At 30.2% G+C, this 23,718-nt stretch overlaps 3 protein-coding genes across 4 annotated transcripts; all 3 read left to right on the top strand.

Annotated features, from left to right (window-relative positions):
- Nucleotides 1-2,787: 2,787 nt before the first annotated feature.
- Nucleotides 2,788-8,624, top strand: LOC113867430 (serine/threonine protein phosphatase 2A 57 kDa regulatory subunit B' theta isoform-like). The gene is made up of 3 exons (XM_027502751.1): nt 2,788-3,196; nt 3,472-5,004; nt 7,875-8,624. Exons 2-3 carry the CDS (start codon nt 3,781-3,783, stop codon nt 8,250-8,252), a joined length of 1,602 nt encoding a protein of 533 aa, XP_027358552.1. The 5' UTR covers nt 2,788-3,196; nt 3,472-3,780; the 3' UTR covers nt 8,253-8,624.
- Nucleotides 8,625-12,442: 3,818 nt separating this feature from the next.
- Nucleotides 12,443-17,299, top strand: LOC113867642 (probable carboxylesterase 11). Of its 2 annotated transcripts, XM_027503054.1 has the most exons (3): nt 12,531-13,001; nt 13,089-13,529; nt 15,697-17,299. In XM_027503054.1, the coding sequence occupies exons 1-3, from the start codon at nt 12,724-12,726 to the stop codon at nt 16,232-16,234; spliced, it is 1,257 nt and encodes a 418-aa protein (XP_027358855.1). In that variant the 5' UTR covers nt 12,531-12,723; the 3' UTR covers nt 16,235-17,299. The 2 variants fall into 2 exon arrangements, with proteins under 2 accessions (XP_027358854.1, XP_027358855.1); XM_027503053.1 differs by having other exon boundaries at nt 12,443-13,529.
- A 2,122-nt stretch (nt 17,300-19,421) lies between these two features.
- Nucleotides 19,422-22,645, top strand: LOC113867643 (glyceraldehyde-3-phosphate dehydrogenase, cytosolic-like). The gene is made up of 11 exons (XM_027503055.1): nt 19,422-19,452; nt 19,898-19,998; nt 20,371-20,486; nt 20,593-20,692; nt 20,789-20,935; nt 21,039-21,099; nt 21,184-21,281; nt 21,632-21,774; nt 21,884-21,967; nt 22,194-22,283; nt 22,603-22,645. The coding sequence occupies exons 1-11, from the start codon at nt 19,422-19,424 to the stop codon at nt 22,643-22,645; spliced, it is 1,014 nt and encodes a 337-aa protein (XP_027358856.1).
- The last annotated feature ends 1,073 nt before the right edge of the window (nt 22,646-23,718 follow it).

The raw sequence follows: 23,718 nt of genomic DNA, 5'->3' as shown, positions 1-23,718 counted from the left end.
ACTCAGTATACGAAATTTGTTTTGAATTTGTATATTTATGTTAAAATGATATGTAATTATGTTAAAATTATGTATAAAAAAATATTTGAATATTTTTTTTTATCTTATACATTTTTTATTTTAAGTTATTTAATCAGATAATCCAATAATTCAAGCCCACTAACCTATTCATCTTTGGTTCAAAATTTCAAATTTTTTGCACAAATACAAATCAAATTGGCCCATTGAAACCTCTAATTAATATTGGATGAAAAAAAATTAGGAGAGAGGAAAGGAAATGGAAGAAAAATTACTATTTTTTTTTTGTAGTTTAGATGACTTGAAAGAGAAAAGAGGGAATTTTTTTTTAAGAATATTAAAATAATAAAAATAAAAATTAACTTTTTAAAGATAAAACATTATAATAAAAATAAAATTTTTTAGAATCGTTTTATTGTTTCATGATTTTTTTTTTACTTTTTTCTTATTTTTCTATTTTTTTATTCTTTATTTCATCACTCATATAAATAAAGCCTAAATTTTTTTAAAATGTAACTAAATTAAGTAAAATATATAGTTATTAAATTTTAAATATGTCCTTTTGGGCTTCCACAGAACTCAAACTGAAATCATGTTATAATTTGAGCTACACTCTTAATATAATTTAATTAAATATATTTTAAATAATAATTTTTTATTATTCAATTTTAATTAATATTTGAGAACATTCGTAAATAAGAAAAATTTATGAATAATAAAAGGTGTTGACGACGATATGAAATTATTATCGAAAATAGGGCTTATCCCAATCACACTTAAACTCATTTTCATGGCATCTTTTTCAAAGTATCTTAATCTTAAGGTTTGAGATGGGACCCACCAACTTATGGCCCACAAATGTCTGCTGCCGAACCCCAACTGAGAATTCTTTTTAACTTTTCGTAAAATTCAATTGTCTCTGTTAATAAACCATTTTTTAAAATTAATTATATTTCGAAGATAACATTTTTATTCAAACATTAATTGAGACTCGAAATAAATAAAATTTAAGTGTAATTAGTTTTAAAGTATAAAATATGCTTTTGACAATTTAATATAATAATAATAATATAATAATAAAAATAATAATAATAACTTTTTACTTTAAAATTATAAAATTTTTATTTATTAAAATTAATTCTAGTCGTTAAAAAAATAAATTTTTAATCCAGAAAGTTTATACAATTTAAATTTTGCTACGTAAAGCGTGACCTTAGTCATATTCTTTTAAGTTTTAATTGTCCCCAAGGAAAACAACGTTTTTTTTTTATTACTATTTATTCGTCATTTGGTAATCAAGAGATTTGATTTAGGTGACATTTGGTGTTTTTTTTATTTTAATTATATCACTTTCTAAAATATGGTTTTCAAGAATAAGATTCTTGAAAATTTTTATAAAATATATTTCATTGTCATTTAAGTTCTTTAAAAATATATGTTTGTTTATAACAAACTTTTATCTTTATATTTGATTTAAATAAAACATTCATATGAATATAATTTTGCTTTTATAAATACCTTCATTTATAATAAAAATTTAAATAAATGAGTTATCAAGGTAATGCCATGCAATGACAACTAAGGTGATAGTAATGATCTATGAAAATTGAATAATAATAATAATAATAATAATAATAATAATAATAATAATAATAATAATAATAGCTTTAGTAGTAGAATTAAAGATAACAAATTCTGTATGGAGTTAAAATTAAATAATGGAAGTATAATAACTTTTTAGTTTATTCGAATGAAAAAATTTTAATCGTGAAGATGAAAATAAAACTTTTAACTTTTATTCAAGAAAATCTTATGCATTATTTTATTTGCAAGTGGAAACAGAACGAACATATTTTAACGGAGAAAAAAAAGAAAAACAAATTCAATAAAAAAGAATAATATTTTGTTTGATTTATTATACTTAAAATGATTACATAAAATTATGAATAATAATTTGTTTATTTAACAAAATTTACATATTTTTAGTTTCTTTTGGTTAAATAAAACCTGTGACACATATATTAAAATTAACCTTTGTATTAAGTAATATTATTTTGTTATAGGTAGTTACACTTCTTAATTATTTTTTATAAAATATAAAATTAGTCAATTTAATTATTAATTTGAAATTTTTTATCAAATAAATTAATTTTATAAAATTTTATATAAAAATAAAAATAGTAGGTATTTTATCACATTATTTTATTTTAATGTGTATTATATTTTTAAAATATAAATAAATATTAAATTTTAAATAATATATTTATAAATTTTAAAATTATATAAAATTATTCAGTATTTAAATTAATTAAGTTTATATTTTATAAAAAATTATTACGAAATGTAAGTATTGAAGTTTAATCTTTAGTGTTAACTTATGTAAAATAAATATAGTTAATAAAAAATGAAATAAAAATTCAGTTATCAATTTACTAATATTTTAAATTTCCTTTCATGATATGTAATGTTTTATGCAATTTGTTTGAATTTAAATTTAAAAATAATAAATTTTATTTTAAAATATTTATTATATTAAAATATAAAGTATAATAAATATTTTATTTTATCATTAAAATTATTATTTTAAATGCTTAAACATAAAATAAAGTTAACAAAATCATATTTTGTACTATGTGAATGAATGATAACGGAAATTAACTTCGTTCTTTGATGACAAATTACAAAAGAAAAAGAAATGTGATAAAGAGAAAAGTGAAATAAATAAAAAATAAAAATAACATATCGAGAACACTTCAATTTTTTGGGGCTAAACCATAATAATAAACCGTAATAACAACTACAACTTCAGCCAGTGATTGCTTTGCCTTCTCACTTTATTCTCTCTCCCTTCGAAGATGGAGTTCAATTTTCTCTTTTGGAAAAGACCAGCATCCTTAATTCTTAAAAATTCTTTTACTTTCTAACTCCAGAAGAGAAAAAAAAAAAAAAAAAACAAATCTTCTGCTTTTTTTCTGCTTTTCCTCTGCACCCATTTTTTCTTAACGGAAAATTTCGATTGTTAAGGTTGTTCTATCATTGTTGCTCAACACTTTTGAGGGAAAATTTCATCTGGGGTTTTGGTGGATCAGACCCAGATCCTGTTTCTGCTTGATCCAGCTATATTGTTATTTGGTGGTGTAAAAATCCTGATAAAGAAGCAAGAGGCAAGGAGGAGCAGGTATCTTTTTTTTTTTCTTTTTTTTTTACTGTAGTTGAATAAACAGGTCAAAGTTTTTCATAATTAGGTGTTAAACAAGTGTAGAAATTTGTTGGTTGGTACAAATCAACAAGGGAATTTGCAATCTTTTACTTTTTTTTTCCTTTAAATTTAGAATATTTATTTGTTTCTCAGAATAACTGAAAATCTGGGATATGTATATTGTTATTTTGCTTGATTCCTGTTGTTTTTTATATTTGTATAATTTATGTGCTTGGTATGCTTTTGTGTTTCAGATTTGTGAATAAGAAGCACCATGGATGTTGATAAGGATTTTTTTACTGGATCCTCTGGCTTCCTTCAATTCGAGTTTTTTGTTGATAAATTTAGTAAATATGACGCAGTCTTATGATGGCTGAGACAGAAGTGATGATGAAGAGAGATTATTGTTTCATTGGATGTTGTTTCTGTCTGGGATTCAGTTAGTGCAATTGCTTGGCTAATTTGCTGATTGAGGTTGTTGCATTGTTTGATTTGAGGAGTTTGAGTAAGAAGTGTGTTTTGAAGTGCATAATATAAATCTTTTGTTGAACCAATTTGAAGTTATGATCAAGCAGATATTAAATAGGCTCCCTAGGAAGCCTTCCAAATCGGGGGATAACCGTGAAGGAGGGGGAATATCAACGTCTTCTTTAAGTGCATCAACAAGTGCTAGGAGTGGTGATTTAGCGGGCTACCGTTATGGAAATTCAACTGCTTCACCTCTTTCAGGTGTTGATTCTAATTTGAATCCTGGACTAAATCATGGTGACAAGATTGTCCAAGCTATGAATTCAAAACTGACTCTTAATGGAAGTTTGCCAGCTTCCTCCTATGAAGCTTTGCCAAGTTTTCGAGACGTTCCAAATTCAGAGAAGCAGAATTTGTTTATAAGGAAGCTGCAAATGTGTTGTGTTCTATTTGACTTCACTGACCCTACAAAGAACCTCAAAGAAAAGGAGATTAAGCGACAGACACTAGCAGAACTTGTGGATTATGTTTCTTCAGCTACTGGAAAGTTTACAGATGTGATGATGCAAGAAATCATAAAGATGGTGTCTATAAATTTGTTTCGGACATTGACTTCTCCGCCCCGAGAGAACAAAATTCTAGAAGCATTTGATGTGGATGAGGAAGAACCTTCAATGGACCCTGCATGGCCGTACTTGCAAATTGTGTATGAACTTCTTCTAAGGTTTGTCACATCACCGGAGACTGATGCAAAGTTGGCAAAAAGGTATATTGATCATTCATTTGTTCTCAGACTGTTAGACCTTTTTGATTCAGAGGACCCCAGGGAACGAGATTACTTGAAGACCGTTCTTCACCGTATATATGGAAAATTTATGGTACACCGACCATACATCAGAAAAGCAATCAACAATATATTCTACCGTTTCATTTTTGAAACAGAGAAACACAATGGGATTGCAGAACTCTTAGAAATTTTGGGAAGTATAATCAATGGGTTTGCTTTGCCGCTGAAAGAAGAGCACAAACTTTTTCTTGTGCGAGCTCTTATTCCTCTTCATAAACCAAAATTCATACCAATGTACCACCAGCAGTTATCTTACTGCATCGCACAGTTTGTGGAAAAAGACTGCAAGCTTGCTGATACTATTATACGGGGATTATTAAAATACTGGCCCATTACAAATAGTTCTAAGGAGGTTATGTTCATAGGGGAGCTAGAGGAAGTCTTGGAAGCAACTCAACCTGCAGAGTTTCAACGATGTATGGTGCCCTTGTTCCGCCAAATAAGCCGTTGCTTGAGCAGTTCACATTTCCAGGTTTGATAATTATAGTAGTTTACGCATGCTTCCACTTTCTTTTTTCTGTGATAATTTTTCAGCCCTACAAAAAGATGAAACATAAAGTTTGCTTGTTGGCTGTGCCTGACTTGACACTTAGGATGGTAGAAATTCAATGAAGACAATCACTTTCCAAATTCAATTAGTATAATATTTTTTTTTCATGCTTCACTGAGTATATGACGGATACAGGGAGCAATAGCAAAATTGTTTTCAAAGTTTTCTTAAATCTGTGTTTATAGATGCTCTCAATTTTAATTCATAATATGTACTTTAATTTTGTGACATTTACTTATGAAAATTGATGGAGGATAATGGTTAGCATGGCATTCTTGTGCTGTTTCCAATGTTTATTGCTTTCTCTTATACTGTATTTTGTTGTTCTGGTAGATTTTCAGAATGCTTGGGCAAATATTTTGATGAAAGATTTGTGATCTGTTATTTCTATGACAATTTGTTGTCTTGATGATGCTATATATGTGGTTATTTGGATAATCTGTCACAAAATTGAGTGTAATTGCGTTAAATTTTTCTGTGGGGTTTTTGTGGATTTTCATATACCGCTCTGGAAACTCGATTCTGCAGTTGACGTGACTCTTGAAAATGCAACTCATGAAAATGTTATTGTTTAGGCTGTGGAGCACTATGTTGCACATATTTCTCCACATTGGGATATTTGTTGAGAAAGAAATTATTCTCTATCTTTTGCTTTCACCTATGTTTTCAAACTTCCTAGATAAAGTGCTGTACCTAGAATACATTCATTATCCAGATATATGATAGCCATAATTGTTCTACTCAGTGTTTGTTTATGGCTTATCAAGCTTCTTGGTATAGTTTATCAAAACAATATGTTTTCAACTTATCTCAATAAGTTTCATTGTTAAATTTATGACATTAGTCATTACAACAACAACCAAGCCTTATTCCGCTGGATGAAGTTGGCTACATGGATCATATGACGTCATTGAAGTATTGAACTCGGTCAAAAATCAAATTTTCAGAAATTTAGTTAATCAAATTGTCTCTTTTAATGACTTTGTCTAAGGTTCTTTTAGGTCTCTCTTGAGCACAGTGCATATCATGTTGGAGGAACTTGTTCCTGCCACTGCTTGCACATTCTGCTGCTAAATTGTAATACGTTCAGAGAATAAACTTCTTGAATCTGTTATTGAATTCTCAGTATATGACTAAACTTGCATTTAGATAATTAGTAGTGTGAATTAGTCACTTGAGATTCCTGAATTGTGAGGCAAGATGACACTAATAATATACTGAATGCACTTTGAGTAAGTATAATTGAAAATTATACTAAAGCTGAACGAACTGGGAAATTCATGCGGTAAAACACTGTCCCCCTCCCCCCCTTGAAAGGAGAGGAGGGGAGGAGGACGTAATCACAATGGAGAAATCACGTGAGCAATGACTAGCAAATTTTAACTTATTATAGAAATTAGAAAATATGTACTTAAGTTTAAAAGATTTCAAGATATTGTTGAGAAAAAAAAGGTTGAAGTTTGTGATAGGAACCTGGCATTTTTATTAGGACTGGGGGAAGAACGCCAGTTGATAGAAACTGGATCAGAAACTAGAAAAGAAATTAATTTTATTGAATGTTCAGGGTATTCAGGAGACCTTGTTCTCTCCCCACTCTCCAGGAGTACAATCCTTGCTCAAAATGACAGATAGATCTCTCTCTCAACCTCCCTTCTTTAAATTATTTCAGCCCACTAACTAAAACTAATATATTGTAACCACTACTAATGGGTAACTAAATAATAGTCATAGCGAACTACTAATGAGGATTACCTAACAGTTTACTTTATTGATAGGATAACAAAACTTCCCTAATTTTGGGGCTTTGACAAATGGACTGCAAAATTTTATTTTGGTAATCATATTGCTCTTATATTTTAGATAATGTCTCCATAGCTTGTGTGGGGTCTTACTGGATGGTCAAGCTTAACAAGGTTTCTAAGCTGCAATGTCCTAGCGACCTTTTGATTTCATTGGTTGTTAAAAAGAAACATTATTATCCATACTTGAACATGTAGGTTTAAGGTTATCATGTAAATGTACATGATTTGCAACTGGAATCCAGAGTGTTGAAACAAATTCAAATGTTTATGCTGTTCAACCCTCTAGTTTGGATACTTTGTTAAACCTTAAGTTATATTGAAGAGTAATCCTGTGGATTCATTTTTCAGTTGAACATTTTATCTTAAGTATGAGTCTCTGGTGTTAAGCAATTGACAACATGATGTGCTATATTCTTATTTTTGGATGAAAATTTCTAAGAAATTGAAAGAGTGGTAAATGTTGGGCCATTGTTGATAACCAAAATGACTGTGCAAAAGTAAAAATTTTACTTATTAATTCTGAAAACTTCTAAGGTTGCACCCACTTCTTGCTCTGATATGCACTGCTGCATACATGCTCACAAATTTTCACTCCTCTTCCACCATAGCTTAGAATTTGGATTTTTACTCTACCAAGGGTCCATAATTTAGGGAGTTTCTAGGAATATTATGCTTATACCAAACCTAAGAATGTTGTATTCCCAACTTCACTTTCCTAAAAATAAATTGACAATCCTTGAAACAGACGCATCTTTAGACATTGTAAAATTGGAAGTAATCTTAGTAGTACACTCATTGTAGATGTCTTAAGGAAAAAGTAGTAAATGTTATGTTATGTTATGTTATACAGAATTAGCTCCTTATTTCCTGGTAGGATTACATAATAACGAAATTGGTGACATTGTGATGCATTATTCTGGATAGTGAGTAGTTTTCCTTCACTTTATTCTTATGCTCTTTCGTATGATTTGATTGCTTCTTGATTTGCAGGTTGCAGAGAGGGCTTTGTTCTTATGGAATAATGATCACATTGAGACCCTAATCAAGCAGAACCACAAGATTATACTTCCCATCGTCTTACCTGCGCTAGAGCAAAATGCACGAAACCACTGGAACCAGGCCGTCCAGAGTTTGACTATAAATGTTCGAAAAATATTCTCTGACACTGACCCTGAGTTCTATGAAGAGTGCATGATCAAATTTCGGGAAAATGAGGCACAAGAGAAGGATATAAAGTCAAAGCGTGAAGCCAGATGGAAGCGTTTGGAAGAAATGGGAGGCATGAAAGCTGCAACAAATGAACCAGTTCTGGTTTCTCCAAGAACTGGTGCCTCCCATGCCACTTCTGGCAAGGCAAGTAGAGAATGATCCTTGATTTTTGGCATTGAAGGGTTGAAAAGCAAGAGAATACAAGGGTGATTATGTGTTGCTTTTTGTTGTTACCCTTGGCCAATGCTAAAAACCAACTTGGTTTTGCAAGCATGGAATGTGTGTATATATTGGATTGCATGGACATAAATTGATGCCTCAAGCCAGAGTGTATCTGGGAATTTGCTTTCAAAAGCTGCTCTTTACAGTTTGAAGTCTTAAAAAATCTCAATTGGCTTGAGTTCAACGTTTAATCTGCTTTCATACTTCAACTTTGATGGAAGCCTGCTCCATTTTTTGTTGCCAATGTTTAGTGTTAATTTTGGTTTTTCTTCTTTTTGGTGTAGGTGAGTTGGTTGTTTTTTAAGGAAATTGGCCAGTTAGAACTTATAATGAACTGTGGTCAATGTTGTATTTGTTTCATATATGATGTGAAGGCAAATTTAGTTCATGCATTATTACTGACAAAAGTATTCAATTGATCTTTATGTTTTTTAATTATAGAACGTGGTTTTTATTCATGTAATCGTTTATATTATTGATTTTAGTTTTAGTGCTATCAACCAATTAAAATACACTGTAGATGTTATTTTTATATTAAATATTACAAATGACGATTCATGATTAAATGCATTATTGTTAATGTATTTAAATTAAAATTTATTTTATTCAAAAAATTTCATGCGAGTAATTGATAAAAAAAAAAAAATACTACAGAGGATTGATAATTTCACTACGAAAGTGGATCAATTTTAAATTATATGAAATAAGGATATATAGTTTCAAATTTTAGTTAAAATTATTAAATCAATAATAATTAACTTCCTTAATCAAATTCTTAACTTTTTTTAATAAAAACCTTTATGCATTAAATGCTTGCTTGCCGTTCTTTTAAAGCCTTTTATAGAGATTCAACTTAAACTAGTGTGTGTGGAACACTTTGAAAAGTTTATAAACATAAATTTAACTTAAAGTTACAATTAATAACGATGAAATATATGCGAATTTGTGACCATTTAAATGTGAATTCAGTCAAGGAGAAGGATTATCTTAAATAAAAATTGGATAATTAACTTGTATAAATTAGGTGAATATATAATTTTTTCACTAACTTTTCTTCTTTTTCATTACACATCATTTATGCTTCTTCTTTTAACATATTTTCAACTATCTAATTCTAGTCACAAAAAATTCTTGAAAAGCATTTACATTGGCTATGTTTTTTTTTTTTTTCTATTACATTGACTGTGTTTTAATTGATTTAAAAAGTAAATTTTACATAAGTTAATTAATAACTAATCTAAAAACTTGTCTTTTAAATGTTAAAATTGTCACTGCACTCTTTTTACATCAGTTATCTTTAAAACTTGTCTTTTTCTTGTAAAGTCTAGAGAATAAGCTTTGATTCTTCTTCCTTTTAGAGTGTACATGTTTGAAAAACACCTAAAAATAATAATGAATATTTGAAGCTGAAATGAGAGACTAAGTACTAAAGAAACTAAATCTTAAGGTTATATTTGGAAAAAAAAAATTCAAAGTTTATAAAATATTAAATTAACGAGAAATGCTTAAAGTGATAGTTAAGTATGATAAGAAAATTTATGAATTTTCATTTAAAATTATTTTTATTTAACATAAAACCTATTTAATTAAAATTATATTGTATTTTAAGAACACTCTCTTTAGTATCCAAATATATGTAATATAGTAATTTTGAATTACTTTATCCAAATACAACTTAAGGTAAGTTTGATTTTCTTTGAACCTAATTTTTTATTCTCTAATTCTATATATTTTATTCATTAAGGAATTTTTAGAAAGATAATTTAGTTTAAAGTGACTAAAGAGCAATAGTTAGACATGAAAGTTAGGGAGTGAAATTTATTGACATTGAGTAGAACTCAAGTTATGCCAAATGATAAGTTTTGTAATCAAAGTATCATATAGCAATGCATTACTAATTTACAAACTAGGTGTATAAATGAAGTGTTTGTGAAATGCTTTTGGAATTATAAAGTATAGAGATATTAAGGAATTAATTATTAAATATAAATGTGATAAATGACTTTTTGTCAAGGGAAGTAAGAATTTCTTTCAATTTGTATTGAAATGATTTAAGAATCAACTCTCAATTATTAAAGTAAATTAAGAAAGTGGACAACTCAAGTAAAAAGTGATGAATTGAAAATTTGTTTTCATAAAATTAAAATTCATGATTAATGATTTTGAATAAGTATATATTGTCATACATAAATATTAAATTTATGTTACGTAATGATTATGAGAATTGGATTTGTGATGTATTATGATAAGGCTAGAAAAATATTTGAAAAAGTCTAATATGAAACCTGATGGTCAATGTTAATGTGATAAGGTTAATAAGACTTAATGCACGTCTGATCCAATCAAATATAAATTATAAAAATTGAATTTAAAAAATTTAAATCTGAAAAAATCGAAAATTGAATAAATTAAAAATCACAAAAACTATTTTTCATTAAATTAAATTGGATTTAAGATATATTTATAAGTCAATCTAATCCAATTTGAACTGAATTTATATGTGTATAATTAATATCTCACTAATACTTTTAAGATCATATATGAAATATATATATATATATATATATATATATAATATTTAATTACTTTTTTATGATTTTATTTTAAAATTATATTATATAATTTTCATGATTGTATATTCAAAATAATTTTTATACAAATGAAATTTGTATAAAAATAATTAGAAAAAATATTAAATAATTTATTTATTATTTTAATTAAATTAAAAGTAAAATTATACAAACAAATTATCTAATTTATTTTAAATCGCTTTTCATTGAATAGATCGGATTTATTTATTTTTCTAATCGATGCAAACGAAACTATACTGTAAGTTTATGATAAGATTGAATGACTTTTTGTCAAAAAGTTAATCTAATCTAATATCCAACTACTCATACGTGTGAGAAAGAGAAATGCTAAAAATACATATATAACATTTTTTTTATATATTTTTTCTAGTCTTTTTTTATAAGGTATCTTCTAGAAATTTTTTATAATTCTTTTTAAGGCACTTTATAGTTTTTATATAGTATTTATTATTATTATTATTTACCTTCAATAAATGAAGTTAGTGATCTAAATTTAAATTAAAAAGATAAATATGCATAGAAATGGATAAATGAGAAATTTTATTGATAGGCTAATAAACATATTGGTGCCAACAATATGATTAGACAATATTAAGCAATTAGAAATTTGGTGTAAGGAGAAAGGCCAAGCAGGTTTTTGATATTAAATTTTAAATAGCAAAAACATTGAGAGAAGCAGAGAACAAAAATAAAAAATAAAATAGATGGCAATATAAAATAAATTAAAATATTTCATTAGCATTATATATATATATATATATATATATATATATATTTTATTTTATTTTTTGTTCATATACTTGTTACTCAGCACTTATGTACATATTTTAAAATATAATTAGTTTGATTAATTATTATGATAAAAATTAATTTTATTAAAATGTTCCTATTAAAAATGTTAGATTTATTACAATGATTAGTTTTAAAATTATTTTAGTTGTTAGTTAAAAATTATCCTTGATAAATAAAGATATTATTAAAAAATACATATTTTTTGATAATTTAAAGTAACAAATAATTTAAAATAAAATAATATTCAAGTGACAATTAATATAAAAAATGAGAACATTTATTTTAATTTTTTATTAATAATGAATTAATATTATTAAAATAAGTAAATTTCTTAGAATAATTTAAAATATATTATATGACTATTTTAAATTTAATAAATTTTAAAATAGTAAATGTTATATTATCAAAATAGATATATAATGTAAAAATATATAATTAAAAAATACTTGAGAGGATATATAAATAAATTATAAAATACTTTAGTTTAAAAATATTTAAAAAATCAGTGTTATTAAAAATCGAAAATACTTGGCACCCACAAAGAAATATGAAAAATTGAAAATGTCCTCGAAATGGATGTACGACACCTGCCCGCACAGGATCACAACTCTGACGCCACGACACTTCCACGTGGCACAGATAGGTAGATCCCCGACACACATGCAAATAATGCTAACAACAACACCACCACACCCGAAAACTCACATTCAAATAATTAAAAAATAATAATAATAATAATAAAAAAGAGAATGTAATTTGTTTAAAAAAAAAAAAGAAAAAGAAAAAGAAAAATGAAAGCCCCTCTCGCTTTCTCTTTCTCCTCCTTCTCCTCTCTTGGCTCTCACAAACATCGTCGAAACACAAACGAAGCTTCAAATTAAAACCATTATCTGAAGCCTACCAACCAAACAATTAAAAACCCTAATTCATGTAATTATCAGCTTAATCCCAATCCAATTTCCAGTTAAGCAATGAAATTATCGCAATTCGCGGTTACCGCTCGAGTTTTCTAGAAAGAGAGAGCGATGCCGAGCGTCACCGTGAAGCTCTACAGCGTGTTCTTCAAGTTTCTCTTGAAAAACCGTTTGCAGAACCGGATTCAAGCCCCAGCCGAAGTATCCCACCCGTTTGGCGTCACCACCCGACCCGACGAATCCGTAACCGCTGCTAACCCTTCTTTCTCCGACGGCGTTGCCACTAAAGATATCCACATCGACCCCTTCACCTCTCTCTCCGTTCGAATTTTCCTTCCCGAATCAGCACTCGCCCCTCCCGAACCTGACTTCAAACCTCCCCCTCCCAAGCCTAACTCCAAACCTCACAGACCGCCGCACCTCGATACGACGCCGCAGCGGAGAAACAGTTACGGTCCCTCGGTTTTGTCGCCGAGAGAAGAGAAATCGCGGAGGAACAGTGTCGGTGACGCCGCGGGTTTGAATTCGATGGCCAACGGCGCGTACCGGGGCTACGCGCCAGCGATGGATAATCGTCGGAGAAAATTGCCGGTGATTTTGCAGTTTCACGGCGGTGGTTGGGTGAGTGGGAGCAACGATTCCGTCGCCAATGATTTCTTCTGCCGGCGGATCGCAAAGCTCTGTGACGCGATTGTCGTCGCCGTCGGGTACCGGCTCGCGCCGGAGAGTCGGTACCCGGCGGCGATGGAGGACGGTTTGAAGGTGTTGAATTGGTTGGCGAAACAGGCGAATTTGGCGGAGTGTGGTAAATCGTTGGGGGTGAAGAAATTGGAGAGTCTTCGGAAGGATATTGTTGTTGATTGCTTTGGAGCTTCGATGGTTGAGCCTTGGTTAGCTGCTCATGGAAATCCATCAAGGTTGCAATTTGAATTTGTTTTTGGCATCTCTTTTTGTTTGATTTATGTCCTAGTCTTGCTGTTGTAGATTGATTTGTTCATGCAGTTGGTAATGTAGATATTGATTAGATATTGATTTGTTTCATTTTTTCCTTTGTTGTCTGTTTAAAATGTAGATATTGATTAGAGTGTAGAGTAATGTAGTGATTAGTGAATTGGTCAAGGGATCCCTGAGTTAAGGAGGAGTGGAGTTTTTGAACTTGATGGAAGCGAGTTCGAGTTGGGACTTTGATCTGATGTTGATTGCAATGAAGTAGTGATTGACTAAGTGTGGTTTAGCATTCTGTCTAGAGTCATTCTTGCACTTTGTTTTACATATTTGATTAGAGCAAGTTTTGGATTTGAAGCGAAAAATATGTATTCAGCCTCATTTTACTGGTTAACATGTACCCCTTCTGGAGTGTTCTCTAATAAAATCACATCTTCATGTGTTGAACATATAGATTCAGTTCATATAATATGATTTGGGATTCTCAGTTGCTGCAGAGACTAGTGAGAGCGTTCTGTTATGTCATATGTGTGATGAAATTCATTTTTTTTTTTAATGTTTTTGTGTAGAAGTTACGGTATGTTATAATTGATGTGGTAGTCAAAATGCATCATGATCGCTTGCCTTTGTCCTTTCGTGCTTATTAAATTATTTAGGTTTTAATGAAATTAAACTTCTTACTTGTGTATAGTTGTTTTGCTATTCTTTCCTTGGTAGAAGAACACATTTGCCCATCTCCATGTCAAACTGGGTTGATTGGTGTCTATAGGTGTAAGCTTCATTTTTCATTTTATCTAAAGAGATTATGCCCAATGACGTGAGTTCTTTCACTTTAAGATTGTGTCTTTGGCTAATTAGCCCAGTTCTTATAACTTAACATTCTAGATGTGCTGAAAAACATGGAGGCGTTGAGAGAGAGGAGGTACAGTGATGATGGCATGCAGAAAATTCTTCTTGGGGATGTCAGTTGATGGAAGCAGACGTCATCCTGATCTATAGGATGGAAAATTTAGAGGGTTGTGATGATAAAGGAAAATGTCTTGTGGACCTAAGGTGCTTGAACAATAGTTTATGTGAACCTTTTTCTCCTTGGACTCAATCGTTTTTGGTTTTGGTTTTGGTCAATGATTTCTTTATAATTTGCCCGATATTTATTGTCAATATCAGATTTTTTCAATTTCCAAATTTTCATTTTGCTGTATTTGCTAGATTTTTTTTATTTTTAGTTCCTGTGCTTTCATATATGTACATTAATTAATAACATCCTATTCATTCCCTTGGTTCTTTCGAGTTTCTATTTTTTTTTTTGTTAAAAGACATATTTGAAAGCTACAGAAATTTGTGTGAATCCTAGGTGATACCAGTTTAATCCAATTTATGCATAAAGGGATAAAACTAACAATCCCACATTACTATCAATTAGTCTACATGGGCTTATAATGAAGCCTAATATATTGCTTCACAGCCTTCACTTGAAGCTTCTGCCATGTTCTCATTTGGAGGAATCTCTACTAACCATTTTGGAAATTAGAATCATGTCTTTCTGGGTCTTTTTTACTTGCGGTTGTAGTGCTCAGTTTCTCCTTCTTGGTTTTGGCTGAGAATCTCATATCTTGTATAATCATTTCTAGTATGTCTGCAAACATACCTCAATTTTCTCTTCCTAAATAAATAGATTGCTTGATTGACTTGCTTTAACAACCCCAACTTTTATACCATGAAACTTTGTTTGAGAATCATTCTTATTCTGGTTAATTTACGTGTTCTTAATATTCTATTTTTGTTCAAATTTTTCTGGAATTTCAAATAGTAAATTAATTTTGAAGCAATTATTAGGCAATTGGCATCAAAGTGATTCGGATCAGTTAAGAGGACACCTCTTTTGTTTGATTATTGCATGATCTGTGATTTTGCAAGATTTTACATACCTCCTTTGGATGTGGACACATTATGAGATGATAGGCCTTTTCAAAACTCATCTTGTTTGAAAGCCAAAAATAAATGTTGACAGCTTAAGTTGAAGGGTAACGCTTTTGTAGATAACATGTATTGTCTGGTACCTTGATTTTTTCTTGTCAAGACTATGCACTCCACTAGTTCAGTGATTAATCTTTTCATTTTTTCTTGATATTGAATCAGGTGTGTTCTTCTTGGTGTGAGTTGTGGTGCAAATATTGCAGACTATGTGGCTAGGAAAGCTGTAGAAGCAGGCAAACTTCTGGACCCTGTCAAGGTGGTGGCGCAGGTCCTGATGTATCCATTTTTTGTAGGAAGTGTGCCCACTCGTTCTGAAATAAAGTTGTCAAACTCTTACTTTTATGACAAAGCTATGTGTATGCTAGCATGGAAAATATTCCTACCTGAGGAAGAGTTTAACCTGGACCATCCAGCCGCCAATCCTCTAGTCCCAGGTCAGGGTCCTCCTTTAAAGCTGATGCCTCCAACATTGACAGTGGTGGCTGAACATGACTGGATGAGGGACCGGGCCATTGCATACTCAGAGGAGCTTAGGAAGGTGAATGTTGATGCACCTGTTTATGAGTATAAGGATGCAGTCCATGAATTTGCAACACTTGACATACTACTCAAAAGCCCTCAGGCCCAGGCTTGTGCAGAGGACATTGCCATCTGGGTCAAGAAATATATTTCGCTTCGGGGTCATGAATTCTCATATTGAGTAGGACATTCCAGGGATTAAGATGGTCAGTGAGAAAATCTTTCGCCATTTTTGAAATTATCTTAAGGTCACCTTCTGCTACCAGTAGACCTGGGGGATATGTGATTATATTACACGATTTATGTTGATGCTTGACAAGGTCTTGCTGTCCTAGTTGTTGACCGGTTCCATCACTTCCCTGTTCCCTCCACCTGTCAGTTCTTGTTGTAAGATAGAGTTGTTTGAGATCGGGATTAGTTGAGTCAGTGAGATGCATTTACCTCATGCACACCACATTTGGGGGTCCCTGTTCCATTTTTTCTTGTGTATTATGATGTACTATTTCTCATGAAAAGATATAAAATTTAGTGCTCTATTCTTTTAGCATTAGGATCACTATGAGTTCATAGTTAAATTTTGTACAAGAGACGAGTTGTTGCTTCTTCGATAAGATTAAGATTTCAGATTAAAAAAAAGAATTCCCCATGAGATACCTCTTAGGGATGATCTAGGATGGAGATATGTAGTTTCTTTAATAATATTTACCAAAAGCTAAGGCCAACTTTGCTTAGTTTACTTTGTTGGCCACAATGTTTGGCTTCAATTAAGGACAATTGTTTCATCATTATCTTCTTGTTGATTGCTAACTTTTAGTCGCACAATCCCACTATAAATATGCCATGATCTTCACAGAATTGCCTCGGCTATTATCACAAATATTGAGGTAATTGCCCGCACATTCCTCCCCTTGAATTTCTTGGGGTAGGGAACCATGTAGAGGTTCAGTCCAGATAGAGAACCTCTCATGAAACAAAAAGATGGGATCAGCTGTTTTTTGTGGTTATAACTTGAAACCATCTTCATACCCGAGCCGAGCCGAACTGCTTTGGCTTGTTGGTCTCAATATTGGAAGCACTTTGAGGGAAGGGAGCCACTCTGACCCATTGGGGTATTGTCAGATTGATAAATCTGTCATATCTTCTGGGCTTGTTTGCATAGGTGGCATCTCTGCTAACTGTCTTGTAACCATGAGTTCACTTTGACGTGACTATGGTTGCGGTTAGGTCTTATGTTACTTTCAAATGTCAAGCAATGTTGTGAAACAATTGAAGATAGATGGGTGTACATTATTTATCGTGTATCACATTTTACACCTTGTTTGAGGAAGGGGCAGAAATATGATGTATTGAAATGTATGTTTATATTGCTCTATTATCCGTATGTGTGTGCATAATGGAACAAGTTCCTCTAGAATGGTATTATTTCTAATCTCTAAAGATTATATTCACTTGAAGTTTTAGTAATATCTGTACCAGCGCTTAAGATAGCACAATGAAAATGAATATATTTACACCAAACTTAAATATTTATATTATTTAATATTTTTTAATAAAATACAAGATTATTAATTTAATATCGAATCATCTTATATTATTTTCTTAATTTTATATATTTAATTTAGACAATTATAGTTATATTATTCAAAATTTGATATTTGTTTATATTTTAAAAATATATTATTTGTTAAAATAAAACAATGTGATGAAATATTTAATAATTTTTTTATAAAATTGATATATATTATAAGAATATTAATGATTGGATTGATTAATCTTACATTTTATAAAAAATAAAAAAATCATTAGGTAGTATAAGTGTAGAAACTTGACACCTAGTGTTGACGTATTCTAATTTATATATAATTAAGTAGGTGTCGAAACTTTAATACTTATATCATTTAATAACATTTATTAATAATAAATGTGATCAATCTAACTATTAAATCATCCTATGTTATCTTGGTAATCATGTATATCAAAATTCACATATTTTAGATATTTATTGGTATGTTATCTAAAATTTGATGTTTATTTGTATTTTAAAAATTTATTATTTGTTAAAATAAAGTAATGTGATGAAAGATTTTTTATTTTTGCTTTTATATGAAATTTTATAATGGTTGAATTAGTTAATTTTAAATTCAATGAAAATTTATTTTAAAAACACATTATTCATTAAAACAAAATAATGTGAGAGTACTTATTAGTTTTGCTTTTATATAAAATTTTTATAACTGTTAGATTAATTAATGTTGTATTATATGAAAAGTTATTAAGTGGTGTAAGGATTGAAATTTGATACCTAATGTCAAGATCTACACTCATATATAATTTAAGAAAGTTCAAATTTAATAAAAAATTAATATAAAAATTGATATAATAAATTTTACTATTAAATTTATTGAAATAAGTTAGATATATTTCATATTAAAAAATTATTAAAAAAAAAAACTTATACAAGTTATAAATTATTTTTATAAACTCTTTTAAATATTATTATAAACGAACACGATGGAGGAGTAGATGAATATAAACAAATTATATTTTTTCACTGCCTCCTTAATTGGTTAAACTCCAATCCATGGATGTAGAAAGCATGTGATTGAAGAGAAATTCGATAAGAGTTTAATCAAACTAAAGACATTTGACAATGCCTCATATAAATAGCGTACAAGTATCAAACTAAACTAGTGAATTCATATACTCATTATTCACTGAAAGTAAAATCAATCTTAACTATATATATGTTTCACCAAGAATCGCAGTGAATCCATTCATAGAAAATATATGTTTGTGAAAAGTAAATGTATATATTTAATTATTTTTAAATGTATTTAGGGTTAATTTAATATAATTTTAGATTCAAATATTAATTAAGTGTAGCATTACGAACTTGGTATTAAGTGGCACCATCATGGTCACGCACGAAAAGCTATAACAACTCAGAAATTTTAATATTGTTTTATAATCCTACAATGTTTTTAATAAGAGATAGTCATGTTCAACATATTTATTATGATAATTAAAATTATAAATAAATTGATTTTTACCAATTCCACGTGAATGCTATTATGTTGTGAGAGTTGACTTTTAGTTTTTTACCAATTCCACATGAATGCGATCATCCCGTGAGAGTTGTTGTTTGATTATATGAGTCCTTGAAATTCTCCCTAAAGCAATGGAATTTTTTGGTCCATGACACACAAAAACTACAACTATTTCGCTTCACAAACATTCACTCAACTTCCATTATATCCTATATATATATATATCCACGTTATCATTTCACATTCATCCTCTGCATTCATATTCACTGCCATCTATTGCCCTCTTTTCTTCATATCTCATAAACTAGAGTAACAGAGATCATGGGTCAGAAGATCAAGATTGGCATCAATGGTACTCTAATAAAGCCATTTCCTTTTTTTTTTTTTGTTGGATTTGTGTCTCAACTTTGTTCAATGTACACAGCTTAATTAGTGTCTATCTAGTTTAAAGTTTAATAAAATTGATTTTTAACCATTGAATATTTTTTAAATATATGTGCAGGCTGAATCACATTTTTGTTGAAATGTGTGTTTATTTTGAAAAGTGTACGAATTGATTCTCCAACTATAAAACAAGCAAGCCCTTAAATGTTTATTTAATAACCTTTTTTATGTAAATGTTTATGCTAGAAATGTGTGTTTTTTTATTAAAAGTTACGATGCATCAGTGTCTCTAAATGCCAAAAAATGAATATCTCCTTTGTCACTTTACAATGTAAAAAACAAACTCTGATGTTTTATATCTTGGTAATAATAACATGTAACATGTGTGTGCGTGCTTACTTGTGATGATGAAGGATTTGGAAGAATTGGGCGTTTGGTCGCCAGGGTGGCATTGCAGAGAGATGACGTGGAGCTTGTTGCCATTAATGATCCTTTCATCACAACTGATTACATGGTAAATAAAGTGATGATGTATAGTTCTGCATTGTAGTGGTTGAACATGCATGGATCTTGCAAACAGAGTGTTTAATTGCATTATGTTAATTTGATAATTGGAATTTTAACTTTGGTCAAATAAAAAGGCAAATGTAACATGATAATGGACTGAAGATATTATCTTATTTTGTTTGATAAGTGTTGATAAAAATGCATGGGTGAATATACGATAATACCAACTTAATTGCCTATTTTGTTGGGTATGCAAATTGCAACAAAGAAATATTCATGTTTCAAATTTGGCTTTTATAATATATCCATTATGTATTCATTCTAGTAACCAAACGTTAGTGAGTTTTTTCCATTAGTAATTTGGAAATGTTTCTTGCAGACATACATGTTCAAGTATGATACTGTTCATGGGCAATGGAAAAACCGTGAGATTAAGATTAAGGACAGCAACACCCTTCTATTTGGTGAAACTCCTGTGACTGTTTTTGGTATGAGGTAATATTTCTAATTCTATATATTAAGTAATATGGATCATGTGGATACAATTTGACTCACACAAGAAGCAATTTCTGAGGCTAAAATTGTTTTCATATTTTATTAGGAACCCAGAGGAGATTCCATGGGGTAAGGCTGGAGCTGAATTTGTTGTGGAGTCTACTGGAGTCTTCACTGATAAAGACAAAGCAGCTGCTCATTTGAAGGTTTGTTATTAAGATTTCATATCACAGGGCGTTGTTAGTCAATTATAAATGTGATTGCCAATAACTACATTTTGTGGTCATGTTCTTTGATATTAGGGTGGTGCAAAGAAGGTTATTATTTCTGCCCCAAGCAAGGATGCCCCAATGTTTGTTGTTGGTGTCAATGAGAAGGAATACAAGTCTGATATTAATATTGTCTCCAATGCTAGCTGCACAACCAACTGTCTTGCTCCACTTGCAAAGGTAATTAGACCCTTTGTCCTATAATTGCTTAAAGTTGGAAAGAAAATTTCACATTATATAAAGAAAAACAAAATCTCAAGTTATCTCTTTGAAATATTTTCAGGTTATCCATGACAAATTTGGTATTGTTGAAGGCCTCATGAGCACTGTTCACTCCATGACTGGTAAGTTAGTAATGTTATGGATTCTTATTAGTTTCATTTCACATGATTCATTGTTTAATCGACTTGTCTTTCTATGCTACATAGCTACTCAAAAGACTGTTGATGGACCATCAATGAAGGACTGGAGAGGAGGAAGAGCTGCTTCAGTGAACATCATTCCTAGTAGCACTGGGGCTGCTAAGGTATCTAACATATATGAATTTATATGCACACCCCTTTTTCTCTCTTTGTTCAGATGATTTCTAGGTCTAATTGCATTAATCTATAGTTGACCTTGGAGCAAATAGGTCCTGTGAATGCAAGTCATCTTATTTGATCAGTGGATTTGTTATATTGAAAGTCTTTATTTGGAAACACACGTCACAAAACTTGTAAACGTGGTTCTAATGCAGATGTTAGAACTAATAGCATTGAAGTAAATGTGGATCCATATGCACTTTTCTAGTTTTTATTATCTTTAGATATATATTATTTTGCATCTAAACAAGTCCTTTCTGGCAAATAACTCAGTCTTTGTTGTGTAACTGTGTAGGCTGTTGGTAAGGTGCTGCCAGCACTGAACAATAAGTTGACAGGAATGTCTTTCAGAGTTCCAACTGTAGATGTTTCAGTGGTCGATCTCACTGTTAGACTTGAGAAGGGAGCTAGCTATGATGAGATTAAAGCTGCTATCAAGTGAGAATAAACATTTTTTCCCCTAAGGAATAAGGGTGTCTTTTTTTTACTTTTTCAGGTTGTAATTGCTATGATGAGTCTTCATCTCATGTCTTCAAATTTTTCACAGGGAAGCATCTGAGGGAAGTTTGAAAGGAATCCTTGGTTACACTGAGGATGATGTTGTGTCTACTGATTTTGTGGGTGACAGCAGGTGATGATGGTTATATAGTAATTAAATTTGCATGCCATCATCATGCATTATGCACCTAAGATGGTCAATTATTTAGTTTTAGATTAGGTAGTGAAATTTAGCAAAGGATTGACAATTAGATGTGTCTTGGTCTATTGGTACCTTGGTTAGATTATATTGCGTCATTTTCCATCAATAAGGCTTTAGTGTAGTGTTGCTTACCATGTGATCCAATATATGTTGGCAGGTCAAGCATTTTTGATGCAAAGGCTGGAATTTCGTTGAATAACAATTTTGTGAAACTTGTCTCTTGGTATGACAATGAATGGGGCTACAGGTAAGACAAATCTCTATCTATACCTTTCCATTTTATTTTTACAAGTGATTAGTGTTTCATTTTTCCAAAATCTATGTGCTACAAGAAGCAAAACTAAACTTACTAAGATATGTCAACAAAAAAGTTGATACTGGAATTATTAATGGCACCCTTTTTACATTTGAGTCATTTAATACATTATTGAATCTTGTGCAAAAAAATAAAATGACACATCCCAGCAGCAATTGGACTATAACTCTAAGATGTGCCATCAAGTTCTCATAGTAAAAATGGGTTTTAACTCATAATTTCAATTGCAATGTTGTTTTCTTGATTGCAGCACACGTGTGGTTGACTTGATCCGACACATGGCCTCAGTTTAAGTGAGCTTCAAGGAGTTTGGTCCAAACTCAGCTTCTATATTTTGCATTAGCATCAATTAGTATTTGGAATAATGTTCCCTTTTTGGAGGCTGCACTCAAAATACAGGAACTTATTTATTTTTGTTGAGGAAAGTGTTAAATGGTAACTGTTAAGTCACCATTTTCTTTAATTGTATCAAATTTTGAGAGATTTTACTTGGTGTTACTATTATTAATAATAAGATCATTATTTCTTGCTTTTTGTTATTTGTGATGCATTTTTTTTGTTGTTCTTTGTTATAAAACATTTTCTATTTTAGGAGATAAAAACTAAAGAACTTAATAAAATTATCAAAGTAAAGAAAGAAAAGAGATCAAAGTTACCATCTCATCTTCCTTGTGGCCGTTTTGTAGATATTCGTATGATCCCTTTTTCATCATATAAGGGATTTCGAACCCTCAGAAAACTAATATCATAATAAGGATTGTATTAATATATGCACTAAAAAATCCAATTTGGCGACATTTTATAGTCTTGAGATAATTTCAATGCTTTACAACATTGTGACAACAGGAATATTATTATTATTATTAAAGTTTTGACTACCAAACTAGATCCAACCTATCCTTGATTAGAGTGGTTCAATTCAGGTTATAAATTTAAAATTAACTAAATCAAAGTCAATTCAACCCATTTTATTTTAATTAATTTGGAAGGTTTTTTCCTAAACACAATCCAACTGAGCATGAGGCATGAACACCCTACCCTTAATGGCTTGAATCAAACTAGAAGACACTACTTAGGGCAAAAACAATGACAGCTCTGTAACCCTTGAAATCTATGGCTTAATAAAATTATTTTTTATTGCAGGTAATTTTAAAATAATTTAATAAAATTAAAAGTAAATTCAAAAGTCCTAATAAATATTAAATTAAAACATCAATTATATTGAAATTGGGGTTTTCAATAAACATTAAAGTGTTGATCGATTGCCATTCCTACCCAAATGTAAAAGATGGCCAACGAATGAATAAGATTAAGGGAATATTTGTGTGCATGAACCAAACAAATTTCGGAGCTTTTTTTTTTTAAT

This window comes from Abrus precatorius, unplaced genomic scaffold (genome assembly GCF_003935025.1).
Source record: "Abrus precatorius isolate BTA unplaced genomic scaffold, Abrus_2018 Scaffold5, whole genome shotgun sequence".
In the NCBI taxonomy this organism is placed as follows: domain Eukaryota; kingdom Viridiplantae; phylum Streptophyta; class Magnoliopsida; order Fabales; family Fabaceae; genus Abrus; species Abrus precatorius.
The sequence above is the reverse complement of the archived record's forward strand: the minus strand, read 5'-3'. Positions and strand labels throughout refer to the sequence as shown.

Excerpts from the sequence above, each read along its gene's own strand:
- LOC113867642 (XM_027503053.1), top strand. The coding sequence starts at position 12,724 with ATGCCGAGCGTCACCGTGAAGCTCTACAGCGTGTTCTTCAAGTTTCTC. Across the intron at positions 13,530-15,696 it reads GCTCATGGAAATCCATCAAG|GTGTGTTCTTCTTGGTGTGA; the intron begins GTTGCAATTTGA and ends ATATTGAATCAG.
- LOC113867430 (XM_027502751.1), top strand. The coding sequence starts at position 3,781 with ATGATCAAGCAGATATTAAATAGGCTCCCTAGGAAGCCTTCCAAATCG. Across the intron at positions 5,005-7,874 it reads TGAGCAGTTCACATTTCCAG|GTTGCAGAGAGGGCTTTGTT; the intron begins GTTTGATAATTA and ends CTTGATTTGCAG.
- LOC113867643 (XM_027503055.1), top strand. The coding sequence starts at position 19,422 with ATGGGTCAGAAGATCAAGATTGGCATCAATG. Across the intron at positions 19,999-20,370 it reads TCATCACAACTGATTACATG|ACATACATGTTCAAGTATGA; the intron begins GTAAATAAAGTG and ends TGTTTCTTGCAG. Across the intron at positions 22,284-22,602 it reads GACAATGAATGGGGCTACAG|CACACGTGTGGTTGACTTGA; the intron begins GTAAGACAAATC and ends TCTTGATTGCAG.